Here is a 16,120-nt window from a genome sequence, read left to right as displayed (position 1 = left end):
AATAACAGCGGTCTTTCCTCTGTATGACCTGTGTGCAGAGCTCTTTGGAAACTCAATGGAAAAAGCAGAAATCCCAGTGGAACTCCAGCCTGGACACCATGAAGATTAAACCCTTGCTCAATGATCAGCAGGGTCTAAAAAAAGAAAATCCCAATGCTCGTCCATTACAGCTCATTTCTCATCGAGAGGATGTTGGCGTTAAATGAACTACAGTGGACGGGACGTGGAGATGCCCCGGCCGCAATGCATCCTGGGTGTTGTCAGGAGCTTTTGGAAGTGAGACATCGTTTTTCACTGTTTTCTCCAGTCACAGGGCATCAGGTACATTTAGGGGCCAAGTTGTATTAAATAATTATCTGTGGAGCAGTGAATTACACCTTTAATGTTTTAATGGAGCAAATAGACGGATTTGAATTGAGACACATTTGTGAAAGACCTGCCCAAACAGAAATGCATGAATTTGAAACTTGACCTTAGATCCAAACCAGAACCTGATCTAAAATACGGTGGGACAGAGCAGACCAAAACAGAACAGAAACAGTTTATAGTTCACCCTCTTCACTTAGGAATATAAAAGTAAATGCAGTACTGCATGAAGTGAAGTACAGCTGTCAAACACTAAGAAGTGCAGAAGCACTGGTACAGCACGAACCAACACACTGAACAATAATGGCGTGTGTTTGCTGATGAACAGGCTGCTACAGGCGTTTTAGTCTCAGCGTGATTCCAGACGTCTCGACGTCTTTTGAACTGCAAATCACCACAAACATGTTATTACTGCCACCGTTTATTGTGTCTCGTTGAATAATTGCAGAACTCTGCATTGTTTTGTCTCTTCTCTGGCATTTTTCTCTATCTGAACTTAAAATTAGACTGGAAAAAGTTGAGTGCATGCTCTCTGAGCGTTAATGTAACTGCACAAACAACAGCTCTGATGACTGTAATCAGGACACCGTGGCTGCAACGCCACGGCCAGAGCTGGGAACTCTTTGATTAATGTTTTCCTCCCACACTGACCCTTTAATGCACACACTCAGCAGGACAAGCAATCTTCAGCTCAGCTGTTTAAGAGCGTGATCTTTTTTATTACGGGGACATTTTGTGCAAATCAAGTTGCAAACCAGTTGAAAGTAAAATGTAAAAAACGTCCTGTCAGTGGAGCATTTTTAGTTTCTCAGGTCAGAATATTTGACAGGGTTGGACTTAAAATGACAAATGTCAGACCAAACCAGATGTTCTCAGATCAGATCTGGGCCACTTGCATATGTGGTCCTAGATCCGATATGGAGAAGCTTCTGATGGAGCCAAAACTGGAAGGAACATATGGGAATCCAGCAGCTTTGGAAGAAACTGTACACAAATGATGTTGTTGTTCTTCACATTTCAGTTCAGTCTGTGCATGGTGGCAGTTTAGGAGCTCAGGGTGTTCATACCGGAGCCTGGTCCATGTCCCTGACAGACAGGATGGGAAGGAACAGACACACAAACTACAGATCTGATGGAAACAGGCCTGGGGTGAGTTACTTTATTTTTTACGGATTTCATCTTTAAGGTGCACACAGCCTCTCTCTGAGTAACTGGCGTACCAATAATCATGTGTTATCCACTCACCTCCTCATCTTTAGCCACCTGGACACCAAATAGAAAATAAGTGGATGAAAGAAATGAGGTGCCAACAAAGACTTGACTCTCATCCGAATTGTCTGGCGGCACATACTCGGTTCCTTTCACTACTTTATGGCATCCTGATAAAAGATCGAGTCATTTGTCTGTCCAGTCACTGTCTCATCTAGAGCGGAGACAAGAGATGATTTCAAAGCCACTGAAGGCAGAAATGTCCCATCAGGTATTTTTTCCTGACAGATCAGGAATACTTTTAGACCCTCCATCCTTCACGTCCATGACGCCTCATTTGTTGGCAGATAATCTGAGGGTGAGATCTGTAGCTCAAGGGCACAGATGCTGAAGGAGGAGACATTATTTCTGTGATGTGAGCATATGTGAAAGTAACAAGCCTAATGATGCTGTCCTGTTGCAGTGAGTTTGAACTGCTTTACAACCAGGAACATACATGCATTAGTCCACTGGTTCCCAGTGGGTCACTGGGTAAATGTGAGGGTTTGTTACCTGATTCATGTGCTGAGGTTCCTGTAAAAACACAGTTGTATGTGTGAAATGTTCTGATACACAGACTGGACACAGACCTGTCTGTGTGTCTCTGTAAGTGTGAGCTGTATTTTATAATCTCAGCTTCAAAAGAACATTATTTACTGCTTATATGTAGTGGAACTGAAGTATAAAGTAGCAGGAAATGCACAGTTTATGGTTATAAAGGCTGATATTCAGTGTGAGAAAGGAAAATCCAGCAAAAGGCAGGTCTGCTCCAATACAGAGAAGATTTTTGTTAAAGAAGGAAAAATCTGGCGTCTCTTTCTTCCATCCTCTCTTTGTTCGCTCTGAACTGTCAGATGAAGAAGGCGTTTCCAGCCTGCAGCACGAGGGGCTTCAGCATCGCCCATGGTAACGCCATTCACGTCTCACACGCTTCATCTCTGAGGATAACAGGCCTCCGCTGCGACAAACACCAGAGTCGCCACGTGACTTCTGCTTTCTGCTGCTCTCACAACTGATTCACCTGCATTTACATTCACATACGAACAACCATCGACAGAGAAACATCTGTTCTCATTAGAACCAAATCTTTGTTCCATGACGGGAACAAATTGCAGATTCAAAATCATTTTGATGTTACTCAGACTTATAATAGGGAGAATTATGTATATTATGTCCATCTGCTGGAGCCTATCCCAGCTCTGTTTGGGTGAAAGGCAGGGGTCCACCCTGGACAGGTCACCAGTCCACATTATGTGCATTAAAGCCTAAATCTTGGTGCCGACATTTTTACACACATTGATACATGTAGTAAACATATCTGCCTTTACTACCTGTAGCGCCATCATCAGGTCAACTCCCACCTGATGAGCTCAGGTGTGTTCTGTGGTTAGTGCTAATTAGCAAATGTTAGCATGCCAATACATTAAACAGGACTGTGAACCTGCTAAACCAGAGACCTGCATGACATGGTCCTGTTGACACAGAGGCTCTTCCTGTGTGCGTCAGCCTGATTTGTGTTTATGATCCGTGTGTGTTCCTGCTGGAGTGTGTGCAGAGCTGCAGGGACTTTGTCTTAATTGTCTTTGTTGTAGAACAGTTCAGAGCAAAACAGAAAAGAATTAAACAGACGTTTAATTAGCCGGGACAGAATCTGTTTTACACATGAAAAGCTTCGACGATGAACACACAGTGAGATCAGACATGTACTCACATAAACACAAACATATGGCGAACAAAAGCAAATAAAAAAAGGGATCATTCACAAATTCACACTAAATTTACTGAGTAATCACCCTGTTTCATTAGGGTGGAATTTTAATGACTGGAGTTACTATTTGGAGACCAGAAGAGAATTACAGCTCCGCTTTCAGCAGATGTTTCTCAGAGAAAACGACCGGATCAGTTTGAGCTTTGCTCTGATTTACATTCACACAGACGTTTCCCATGAGCCGCTCAGTGAAACCTGAGGATAAACTTCTTATGTTACCCAAGTTTTCTCTTCATCCTTTTCTGCCACAGAATGAGGTTTAAACTCAATCCAGCCATCTCTATTCTGTTGTTTAACCAGGTCTCCCTCTGCAGGATCCTGAGGCCAGATGGAATATATAGCCTATATGTAATCCATCCACCCTGTTCTGGTTCTGACGGGGATCTGTGTCCAGCTGCACGTGTGCAGAATATGTTGACAGGGAGGCTGAACCGGGGTTCGTTCTGGCACCTAAATTAAAAGTAAATACGTTTTTATTGTAGGTGTAAGTTTGATTAATGTGACAGAGCAGCTCAGGCAGAGCACTGAAGGTATCAGCTGTTTCTAACACATTGTCCAATCGTATTCAGGCAGCTGAGCAGCTGTGATCGTTGTTTGCTCATGCACCCACCCCTGCAGCTCCAGGGCAGATGTGTTTGATCCCCGGCTTCACGTGTGGCAGTGTCCAAGGCCCAGACACTGACCCCCACAAGACCAGCAACTTTACAAGGTTAGTTCATTTTAATTCAATTTTTATTTGTATAACAAAAATCACAGAACGATGAAAATTAGCAGCTTTTTTTAATTAGCCAAAGATGAATTATGTTCAGTGTTAAAGGAACATTTCACTGCTCTGCTGATGATCATTTAATACATCTCAGTCCTTATGTGGCCAAGCAGCAAAATAACTCTTTATGCCCTGTGACTGGATAAAACCTAAAAAAAAGGACGTCTTACTCCCAAAAGCTCCCAAGGTGAAAAATCCTACAACACCCAGGATGCATTGCACAGATTCCACTAAGAACAAGGAAATATTTTAAGAAATCCCTTCTAATTTTTTCCCTGTAACCACATCATCAATCACCAATAAACTGAGCGTCTAAACAAGGAGCTTAGACTCAATGACAAACAAATCACAGTTCTACAGTAGTTTTTGCTTTTTGACAGATCTTTGTAGACGCACTTCCCTCCCAGCCGGAGGCCGACACTGTAGAAGCAGCAGCTCCAACAACAGAAATGTGTGAACCCACTGGAGATAAAGTGTGTGTTGATGATATAAAGTGTCTTTGTAAAGAAGCTCAGTCACTGAGAACAGCAGCCGACACAGAGCTAATGCATCAAGCTGAACAACCATGAGCTCAGACGCTTGTGATGCTTGAATTTATATAAGCCCTCAGTACAATTACCTTAAACACGTTACATGAGCTTCATGGCTTCATGCTCTGCACTAATTAACTCATTAATGCAAGCCAATTAAACAGGAAACAGACAAACAGAACAACCTTAGGTGTCAGACAGACTAGAACAGCATCGTTTTCATTTGTGCACAAAGAAAAACAGAAGAACTTGAACTGTGGTAAAAACAGGAAGTACAATATCCTGTTCTGATCGTGTATTTTACATTTTAAATAAGGTTTTACTGAATGAAGAAATGAAACAGTTGTTGTATCTTGACCTTAAGGTGAATTTTAGTTTTGCTTGATCTCACTGCAGCATTTGGTTCGTTACTGGTTCATGTAACATCTGGAATTTCTGCCTGAAAAACATGAAACTGAATTCAGTCGGTAGCAGCTCACAGCTGTGAGGCCAACCTGAACCTGACGTGACATCTGGGATAATTACCACCAGGCCAGTCTGACACCTGCAAAACTCTGAATGAAAACAGCCTAATGATGCTCAGTCAAGACACTGATCAGGATCAGAATCACACAAAAACCAGAATGATAAAAAAAAACATATTGAAAAGTCTTGAAAATAGAAATAAGCAGAATTTTATTTACTATATAATAAACAGTAGTTTTGACTTTTTTCAGTGACTAGTCATGAATTTAAGTGTGTTGGACTCATAACTGTCAGTATCTCTACAATCCTGGTTATAAACTTTATTCAGCTGCATAACTTCAGGTCACATATGTTTATGCACAAAGTTACTAATCGTTCATGCAACAAGTATCAGACGAGACGATCGGGGTGAATAAATTAATCTGTGGACATGGGGGGGCCAAAGACTTTCCAAGACTTTCCCCAACAAACCGGCTGATTTTATAAACAGTCATGTCAGTCGTTGTGCATTGTGCTCATTAATGAAATCTGTCAGCAGAGAATAACAGCAGATATACTTGTTACTATTGTCGTTGCTGTACAGAGCATACACTCCCCTTAGCCCCTGCTCTTATTTTCCTTGACCTCTGGCCCTGCCGTCTCACATCTGGCCGTGCAGCCTGATAATGACTCTGGCCTTTTGTTTGTATCTGTCTCATTTTATTCCTGTGGTCACATGAGCGAGGACGATGAGGAGGAAGGCTACTGAACCCAGCACCTGCCCGCAGCCGCTGCTGTGCTGGTTTTGTTTCAGGGGGCTTTGTGCTCTGCTCTGACGCTCCGAGACACTCGCTCTCATGCAGCTGAGCACAAAGGCTGAGCACAACACTGGCTATTTTCCACTTCTCTCTATTTGAGCTGTCCTTCACTCTCTCTGCCCACATCCCTGCTTCTGTCAAATTAAAGGTTATTTCTGCCTGGGGCGGGTGACCAGGAAGCCGCGTCTGAGGAGCTTTCTCTATTGTGTAAGACTTGTTACACCCGCCCTACTTGTCAGGGTAAAATGCCCACTCAGATTATTAAAGCCTGTCCGATGGCTTTATCTTTAATGGAAATCTAGTCCAGGGCAGCAGGAAACAGAATTTCCCCGGCTGTTTGATCTACATCTGTTTAACCTTCTCTGCCGGTTTGTTTGATGTCGTTTTGTCTCTGTTGTGGATTCACCCGTTCCTGTTACTCTACATGTACAGTACCTGTTCTGCTTGCAGTGCTCTAACGCCTCAACACACAACCACAACTTAGTCTCAGACCAGCAACCTGTACAACATATGAACCATCCTAACACTTAACATTATGCAGCATGGATGGATCACTGAGTGGACCCACCAGGCACAGGTCCATCTGAGACCAGAGCATTATGGAGGGTCTGTTAACTTTTCAGTCAAATGACTACAAAAAGCCACAAATGACAAAAAGCTGTGATGGTTGAATCATCTGTCTGTCCTTTTCTGTCCGTGACACTCTTGAAATGGCTTCGTGGCCTCAAGTGACGCCTGTACGACACCAGGAGAGGTGTGGGAGGATTGAAATGTGTATTTCTGCTGGTTTTTGACAATAACAACGTTAATGAATCCTTTGAGCAGAGAGATAATGTCAACAAAGAGGTTGATTGGCCCAATATATCATATTTCTGTGAAAAAGGTGTTTAATTCCCTAAATATACAGTGAGCTCCGAGTTTCAGGCAAATATTTAGCAGAAAAGAGACGACCCAAACTGACAGACGACTGTACGGTGGCTGGGATGTGTCAATCTGGAGAGTCTATGGTGTTTTTAGGACAACAGTTTATCCTGATGATGCTCCCATATTATTCAGCAACAGTGTGTGTTGACCTTTATATACAAGGAGAAGACAATTACGTGTTTGCAGAATTGCATCATGGGTTGTTTGTAGCATTTTTCTGCAACGTGACGTGATGCCAACCAGCTGCTTTGGCCGATCACGACCACACAAACCTTCAGCATCATCACAGCCAAAGACAAAACAGTCCTGTGTGTGAAAAATACAAACCTCTGAGCTGCGTGAATCGAGCCCAGCTCAGCCTGCAGGGGTTTCTGAAGGCCGGTGTAAGGGTTTTACTGCAATGAAGATGAGTCCAGAGTCTTTACTGCACAAACAACCCTGAGAAAACATCAGGTCAGCCAATAATTACAGCTGACACAGGTGAAAAACTGAAAAATGCAGTGACTTCTAACTGATTCTGGGTTTTATGTATTATGGATTGGTAGGACTGTGATTTTTAAGATCCTGCACATAAAGATTAGACACTTTGTGACTTTACTGTGGGCTGAAATGAGCCCTGCAGCCGGTAGAGGCCTCTGGTGGGACGCTGGACATGTTTAGTGTTGGGGACTGTTTGTTTGTGACTGTGTGGGTGTCAGGATTGTGTAACTGTTATTTCAGTCGCTGGTACAGAACCCAAGGAGGTGAAAATACAAACAGCTCTCTTGTAATGACTTTTGCTCTATTTTCATCTGTTTCTTGATGAGGAAGTGAATTGCATGAATCATTCCCTTTACTGGAAGATAAAACTGTGAAAAAACATTGGAAATACTATGAATATCACGACGCAGAAAAACTATTCACCAGCAGAAATTTAATTGTGTATAAAATGACAGAACATATTTTAGATTTTCTGCATCATGGTTTATTTATAAAAAATCCATCTATAATGGATGTTTTTTACACAGAGTTTGTATTTTGTGTGCACAGTAACTGCTTTATCTTCATAATAACTACAGGAGGAAAATATTCTCCTCTGTGAGGATAAAGTGTGATGAAATGCTGGTAAATGCTCTCTGTGTGTCCATAGAGGTTCACATTGGTTGGTTTTTATATATAAATGTCTGCCTGGGCTGGTCCATGTACATACATGTGTGAAGGCCAAATCAATTCAAACTACACTCTCAGTGCTCTGCAGATGTTGTGGAACAGAATTAGGCAAAAAAAGCTTTTAAATCATAAGAACAGAAGGAGCTAAAATGGTCGGAGCTGATGAAAGTGGAGGAATTAAAGTAAATGGATGTTGTACATTTGTACTGTTTGTCTTTACTGTTGTTGTCTTTGCTGCCCTCCTTCTTTAAAAACATATTTTAATGAAGTTTTAACCTTGTTAAATGAAGGAAATAATACAAATACTTAAACCTGTGATAACTGATTTTTTTTTGGCCACTTGAGGGCAGCAAATACGTATTTTCGCTTCCAGCGCAGTGTTCCCTCAGTTTGAGCTCTGGGTTTGGTCTCCTCCACCTCCTGAGGGAAGTCTCTGGCTTTTTAGCTGCTAAATGCTCCACTATGTTCAGACTCAGCTGGTCTCTGACTGTGTCTGTCTGCTGTTTGCTGCTGAGCAGGTAGAGGACTGTGGCTTTTTACAGCTGCTGAAACACTGAGGTCCAGAACCAGGGAACCAGAACCCTCAGCTCAGATTCACTGTGAAGGTATGTAAAGCTTTGTTTTTTGGAGATGTTTTTCTACTTTGTTAGCAGGGCCGGTCACTCTCAGAACTTGTTTAACTCTGGGCCTGAAAGTGAATCCTGCCTTTCCCCGATAATAAATATTGATCATGACAGGATTATTGTCAAAGGTCATGAAAGCTAAACAAAGCAACACCCACTAGACCTGTCAATAAAATCCAAAGATAACATCAAATTCATTTAAAAACACATCTAAGAAGTAAATAAAATAAAAACATTTCCCATTGAGCCTTTATATAAAATTATTTGTTTTTAAATAACCTAAAAAGCAGAGGATTTAAAAAGGCCTCTTGAAAAGATTTAGTTTGAGTGAATCACAGACAAATCCACGGAAGAAATGGAGCCTAATCTTTTTAAGTCCTGCACAGCTGTCCGTCCAAAGAAGGAGGACAACACCCGAGGGTTTTGAAACAGAAGCATTTGTTTTCCTTTTGTCATATGTCCTCCGAGAGGAAAGCTAAAAGCAACGCGGAAAGAGGAAAGAAAGGCAGGAGTGATGGATGGTTGGGTCAGAGTCTTCAATATAAGAGAGAGGAAGGATATTAACTGGCTGACAGAAGCTCGCAGAGACAGAGATCAGGATGAAATGAGTATTTAACCTCAAAATACAGAAAAATCAATATGATATTAAGTCATTTCTGCACCTCTGAAGAGCAGAAGTGGGACTGAGGCAGGAATGGATATCTGAGCTGGCAAACCAGACTCGGCAGGCTTCCACTGAGCTCAGACTGGAATAATCTGTTCCCATTGGTCCCTTTTTTTTCACCGTTGCCTCTGGTGACCAAAGCACCAGAGGCCGAGAGAGGCTGCACCTCCAGAGACATTGATTACTGAGCGACTAAATTACAAAAGCCCTGTCCTGAGTGGTCTGGGGGGGGGGGTGGTTGTTTCAGTGTGCACATTCAACAGATGACTGTGATTGGAGCTGTGACGTGCAGAACAGGAGCTTACTTTGGATTTCTACATTCCTGTAGTCGTTTGTTTATTTCACACCTTCAACAGCACAGTGACAGCGAGAAACCGCAAACTGTCAGCAAACATCAGTCATTTCAGCCCCACATCGAGTCACAAACACACAAACCCAGAGACGCTCAGACTCAGAGTCCACGAGGACTGGACTTTGACACTGGTTTATCCCCATCGCTGCTCCCTAACTGGTTTTAGTGGCCATGATGGTGAAAGCTGTTATTTTAACCATGATCTTTCTCTAATGATCTTCTCCAGGGTGGTCACATTGTAAAACTGCTCCTCATTCACACAGACCAGTGATGCTGTTCTGCTGACACAGCTGTGCTCACATGAGGGTTTAGCTCTTTGTCGCTGTGACATTGTCACTTCAGATAAAGTAAAAACATGTTGTTTGTGTATCGGGCTCCTTTAAGCAGCCCTGATTACTTCACTTCCCCTGTCTGGTGGTTGCAGAGAGACCATCTTAGCCTTGATAAATCTCTTCATTAGTGCTGTTTTTGTGACACCATACAACACTGTTAGCAGCAGCGTTGACACCTTTTGCTTGTGCTTTGTGATGACAGCCCAAAAGGGAGAAGCCTGATCAGTGTTGCTGACTTTCCAACGAAACGAACAGAGAATAACAACCACCATGCTGTTACGATCTAAGTTTGCCAATTAGCTAAGTTCCTCTCTAAGGGATTCTGCCAGTCTGGGCTTCCTGAACTCTTCACACTGCAGAGAATTTAACTCTGTGAAATTATTTCTGCTTCCAGATCAGCTCTACCCCCGAATGCTGACGTTTTCCAAATCCAAATGTAATAAACTGCAACGATCTGTTTAGAGTTTACACCTAAACCTGTGCTGACCTGCACCACAGTCTGACAAACTGCAGTTTGCCTTCACCTAAAAATGAAAAGTTGTGTTTCAGAGTGCAGTCATTGTCTTGTATGTTGTCTCCAAAGAAATCTCAGGAACCATCTGTTAAATGACTGTTTTAGATGCTGGATAATTCAAATAGCTGCACATCTTTAACTATCATGGGTGCAAGTTGTAGTCAAGTGAAACCCAAAGTTATTGAAGCTGTTTAAAGCAGTGAGTGTCGGGAGGATTCTTCAAGGTGAGAAAAACGCAGCAATCTGTCAGGTTTTGTTTGACAGCTCCTCCCAGGGGGATGCTCAACCAAAAGAAGAAGAAACAAACCACAACTACAAACCATCTCTGTTTTCATGTATAACAGACAGGAAACCAGCTCTTTGGCCACAGTGTCCACACAGCCACAGTGCAGGGCTAATCCCAAATTTCCCACGATACCTGAAATGTTTGTTTTATCCGAATTGACTCGTAGACTAGAACAGGATCCATAAATCGTCACTGGGCCACCTGCCAAAGACAAACACACAAGCATCTGGCCAGTAGGCTAATATGTGTTTGACACTGACGATATCAGATATATAACTGTAGATGAGTCACACTCAAAGCTGTGAGATGCTCTACACTCTACACTGTTTTATGATGTTAATGTTTTATTGTTTTTCATTCACTTTTGCCAGCAGCTCTGTAAACCTGTAGTTAATTAACAATTAAATAATCCTAAGATGAAAATTACTACAACACCCATGATGCATTGTGCCCGGTGCATTCCTTAGCTTAGCACCTTCTCTGTCCACAGTGATGTTGTTTGTGTTGCTAATGTATTTTTAATTAATAATATCATAACATCATATCATTCATCATCTCACCCAGTTTCCTTTATGAGCTGAAATGTTCACGTGATCTCACCTGTTATTTCATATTTGAGCACCACCGGCCTCATTATCGACCCCATTAATAATCTCATCTACACAAACTCAGCAGTGACACAAACCACAAACAAATGTGTGACCTCATTAATAACCATCCACAGCCTCATCTCTCAGTTTCAGCCATAATCTTCTTTTTGACATCAATAATTAATACCCTGCACCCTGGCTCGTGACCATGACCTCACTCTATACGACGGCGGCTGATGAGAGATTATCATTATGCCCTTTCACCACCAAACATTGCTGCGTCTTCTCCCACGGTCGGTAAATGAATCAGGAACCCCTCGGCTGTGTAACAACATGAGAAAATAATTACAGCGCGTGTTTATGTTTGGTTCTGGCGTGGCTAATGAGTTCTTTTGTCTTCTCATTAAGAACCGAGAAAGGCGAGTAATAAGCACTGAAGGTCGCTCTTTTTTGAAGCGCTTTTCCTTCCGACTAATTTAAGGCACTTGTTCTCATGCAAATGAATTTGCTACTTGGGGTTTAAAGCTTCTTATGTGAGCACTGGCTCGTGACATTTACAGACACACAGAGTGGAGCTCGGAGAGGGAAGGGAGCGAGGGTGAGCTGGAAATGGGCAAAGGAAGGACGGAGGAATGTGTGTGTGTGTTTGACGGAGGTTATCTGAGACTGGGTGTGCTGTGTGTGTGCTGTGTGTGTGCTGTGTGTGTGTGTGTGTGTGTGTGTGTGTGTGTGTGTGTGTGCGTGCGTGTGCGTGCGTGCGTGTGTTTTGGGGGACAGTGGCAGATAAACAGAGAAAATGAGGAAGAGCTGAGGACACAGGCAGTTTCCTGAAGCTCACAGAGCAAGGAATTAATCAGCAGCCACCTGAACCTCCAGGAGAATGACAGCAGTGTTCAGACGGAGCAGTGAGAAGGTGTTTCCCCTGGACTCTATCCAGGTGTTTTTGGACTGTGTTGATGCTTCACTTCCATGTTTGTAAGTGACAAGTATCCAGCTCCACACTTTTAAACTCCTAAACTGCCATGAAGGCCCAGATTGAACTGAAATGGGAACAACAGCATTTCCTGACCTTGGGGACAGTATTTTAAACATAAACGTGCATGAACTAAGATTTTCCACACAGTCTGGTACCTGCAGGTGCCCAGATCCAGGCCCTGGTGTCTCCCAGCTATACTACAATGTCACTTGGTGGGTGAAAAGGTTTTCAGCTTCTTTCAATTTAATCATTCATACTGAACATTTCCAAGTTAGTTTTAAAGCTAATGATTTAGCATCAAGACTGTGGGCTCCTCTCATTCATCTCTGCACATGCATCAGCTTTCTTTTTGCACTGAAGCATCACTCCAAACAAACACATCATTTTCAGTAACACTGAACACCTCCATCACTTCTGCTCTCCATCTGTCCTCTGCCCCAACTGTTCTGACTGAGGTCGCATCAGCACAGTTCAAACATCAGAGCTACGCCTCAGACGCGAGAGTGACTTGAATCAGAAAATAAAAATGTCAGGTTCATGCCTGTTGGATTCCAGACAGCAACAGACCAAATGTCAACCCAATGAAGCCCAGCATCAGTGCCGCTCAACACTTACCGTACAGAATGGTCACCATGGAAACCGGCATGACCAAGATGCCCAGGAGCATGTCGGCGACTGCCAGGGACATCAGGAAATAGTTTGTGGCATTTTGCAGCTTCTTTTCCAGGGAGACGGCCAGGATCACCAGGATGTTGCCCATGACCGTGACAGCGATGACGACTAAAATCAGCAGCGCCGCCCAATTCTTCTCCACCACCATCTCAGGGGCGCCACAATGACGTCCATAAATCCTGTCTTCACCATAACTTCCTCCAGCATCATGGAAGGACCAGTTCCCCAGGTGGGCGTCATTGGCATTAGGGACCACGTCGTTCCCTTCACACCCCGGGTTTGTGACGTTATGGAATCGGAGGGCGTCTTCCTCAAAACCGGGTGGAGGCCAGGGGTTGGACTCCAGAGTGGTCATAGCTCTGACTGTGCTGGAGATCAACTCTGATACGTTGCCACCACGTAGGTTCATGGTGTCTACTCAGTAATGCCGTCACAGCCAGACTGAAATGCCTCAGGAATACTGCCTGGAAAATGGGTCAGAGCTGAGTATGAAAGGGGAAAGTCTTGTCATTTCATACTCATTTTCCATTTCCTCTCCCCAGGTGAATACCATGAATATAACACGGTCTATTACATTCGCAATAAACCCCAGATCAGCATGTCCCGTCACGTGTTGACGCCATCAGCTCAGAGGGAACTATCAAGCCTCGGATTGTTTATCAGAGGATCCAGAGATGATGATTTTCTCCACATGGGGGAAACAAAAATAGACGGAGTTCAAAGCCAGAAACAGCTGCTCAATGTCAAAGAACAATGCTGACTGGATAAAAGTCACTTATTGGCATGACTGTGTGCCCAACAAACAAACAAAATGTAAAAAAAACAAAAGCCAAGTGTTGAACTGGTTTGACTCACAGGTCTTCAGTCTTCTCACTGTAGAATCCATTTGAAGCTGGACCGACGGCCATTGCAGGTTTCTCATCCTTGAAGATTGTGCTCACCTTAAGAATTTAAGATCCATGTGAAGTCTGTGATGTTACAAATCAGAATTTCCTCCCCTGATGGAAACAGTCTCTTCAAACAGGTAGAGTGTGAGTTTCAGTCTCTGACTTTAATGATGCGAACAGCCAAGAACAGGAGAGAAAACGCACTAATCTCTGCAGGTGCATCCTGTTTTATCACAAAGCTTTCGTCAGTCTGGCACATGTTACTGCTGTCAGCTGGGAGTTTGCAGAGTATCCTGTGGAAAGCTGGGTTTACCCTGACTGGCATACCTACACAGGTTTATTGGCTGTGTGGGAAAATCCTTGTGTGTCCTCAGCGTCTCGTCTCATAGCTGCACCTGTGAGAGTGTTTCGGCGGCCGACAGAGATGGATGATGGACATGATGATATCTGACATGTGCCAGTGTGTTGCCCACAGACACTCACCAACTTCCCCTTCTCTCGTTCTCCTTCACACACACTTGCTTCAGTTTGGTGATAACCAAGTCTGTGCTCGCAGTAAAAACATTCCTGACTGTAAAATCAGATCCTCAACATTCCTTTAGTTTTTTTCTCCTCCTCAGTGGAAAATGTCAATCATTCTCCAAATCCTCCACAGACCAGCACAGACCTGGCTCGGTATTCCTTCGGCTCCATAAAACCTTCATCTTTTCCTCTTGAGATATTTCCAGCGCTCGCAGTGTGTGTCACTTTCCTGGAATAAAACAAATCGAAAAGAAGGAAGAAGGAAATTTGCACGGTTTCATGTGGGTTTTCAGGTTTCCAGAGGAGTGGCGGTAAGTTGTTAAGTGCTTTTCAGTGATGCTCAGGAGCTGAATGATTTTCTGCTGTTACTCTCCTCACACTGCCTCTCACTCTGCAGCTCCCTCACTGGGATCTCGCCTCGGTCTCTGCCTTCTACGGTATTGGCTCGCTCTCTCTCTCAAGTGTCTCCGCTCTCTCTCCTATTTATTGAGCCTTTTCTTTTGTTGAATCTGTACATTCTGTTTGCTTTTATCCTCACTGCACACTTTCTCCCTCAAGTCTTTAAGTTTCTCTGCAAACGTTACAATTTTTTAATGAATTTCCTGCAAATCGACAAAAGCAAATGTGAAGTATTAGATGTTTTCATCCTGTAGTTTTATGGGAATATTCAGTGCTGTGAAACCAGATGCAGAAGCAGATGAGGCGATGGAAGTCTGACATTTCTCTTAGTTTCATGTGTCAATGCCATCGCCCCACACACACCTGAGGTTTTCAGCTCTTCACAGGAAGTGGTGTCTCCATGTTTGGCATCTTTCATTCAAACCGGTAACTTCCATCCTTAGTCCTGTTCTTCCCGAGCGGTTTCCCACTCTTGTTTTTGTTCATGTTCAGCCAAATACAGTCGACTCTTCTTCCTCTTTTAGAAAGTTGTCATCATGTTTTCTAGTGCATGTGTGAAACATGTCTCTTTTTCCCATTTCGTTTGTATCAGTGCACCTTCATTACTTTAAGTACCAGGAGCCGATGGTGCTGAAGGTGTGAATGCTCCATCTAATGGTGACTGGTGAGTCACTACCAGGCTGCTCTGTGTTTGACCACTGACAGCAAATGATGTTTAGTCATGGTCTGTGCTATTTCTTGATTCCGCTGACACTTCCCTTTGATTTTCCTTCAGGTGAAGGAAAAACCTGTTTTTCACGCTTCAGAGCGTCAGACAGGATGATGACGACGAACTTCAGCAAAGAAAAAACAGTAGAAGAAAAATGACAGTGAAGATTATAAAACATCTCCTCTCCTCTTTGTGTTGCTCAGCATCTTCCACTGAACCTCTTTCTCTGCCTGACTCACACACAGTAATTGGATGTGTTTTCTCAGTCGTAACCAAATTACTTTGATTGATTTTGCCTTTTGTCCTTTTCTCATTGTGTATTTTTTGTATAGTTGGAGAAGAAAAGCCAGGAAATAATGACAGACATTTAGAAAACGAAGCTGAGTTGTATTTATTATAGTCTTTAATAACCACAGATTTATGATAGCACATGCTGTATGGACCTTTCATTTTCAATCTCTTTCACTCACATAGGTGCAACAAATGAAATAATGTGGTGATGTTTTTCAGCGGCCGCTGTTTTCAGATAAGATTTATTGATCGAAAGTAGCGTCACAGAGCAAAATGGCTCATTTATAACA

The 16,120-nt window shown here is 43.1% G+C and overlaps 1 protein-coding gene across 1 annotated transcript in view; it reads right to left on the bottom strand.

The window, feature by feature from the left end:
- htr2aa (5-hydroxytryptamine (serotonin) receptor 2A, genome duplicate a) overlaps nucleotides 1-13,431 on the bottom strand; it is a 36,704-nt gene extending 23,273 nt beyond the window's left edge. Inside the window, exon 1 of the mRNA XM_026295851.1 lies at nucleotides 12,966-13,431. Within this exon, the coding sequence (XP_026151636.1) occupies nucleotides 12,966-13,431 (466 nt within the window). The remainder of the gene's footprint in view (nucleotides 1-12,965) is intronic.
- Nucleotides 13,432-16,120: the final 2,689 nt, after the last annotated feature.

This window comes from Mastacembelus armatus, chromosome 21 (genome assembly GCF_900324485.2).
Source record: "Mastacembelus armatus chromosome 21, fMasArm1.2, whole genome shotgun sequence".
NCBI classification, from domain to species: domain Eukaryota; kingdom Metazoa; phylum Chordata; class Actinopteri; order Synbranchiformes; family Mastacembelidae; genus Mastacembelus; species Mastacembelus armatus.
This window is presented reverse-complemented; position numbering and strand designations above follow the sequence as displayed.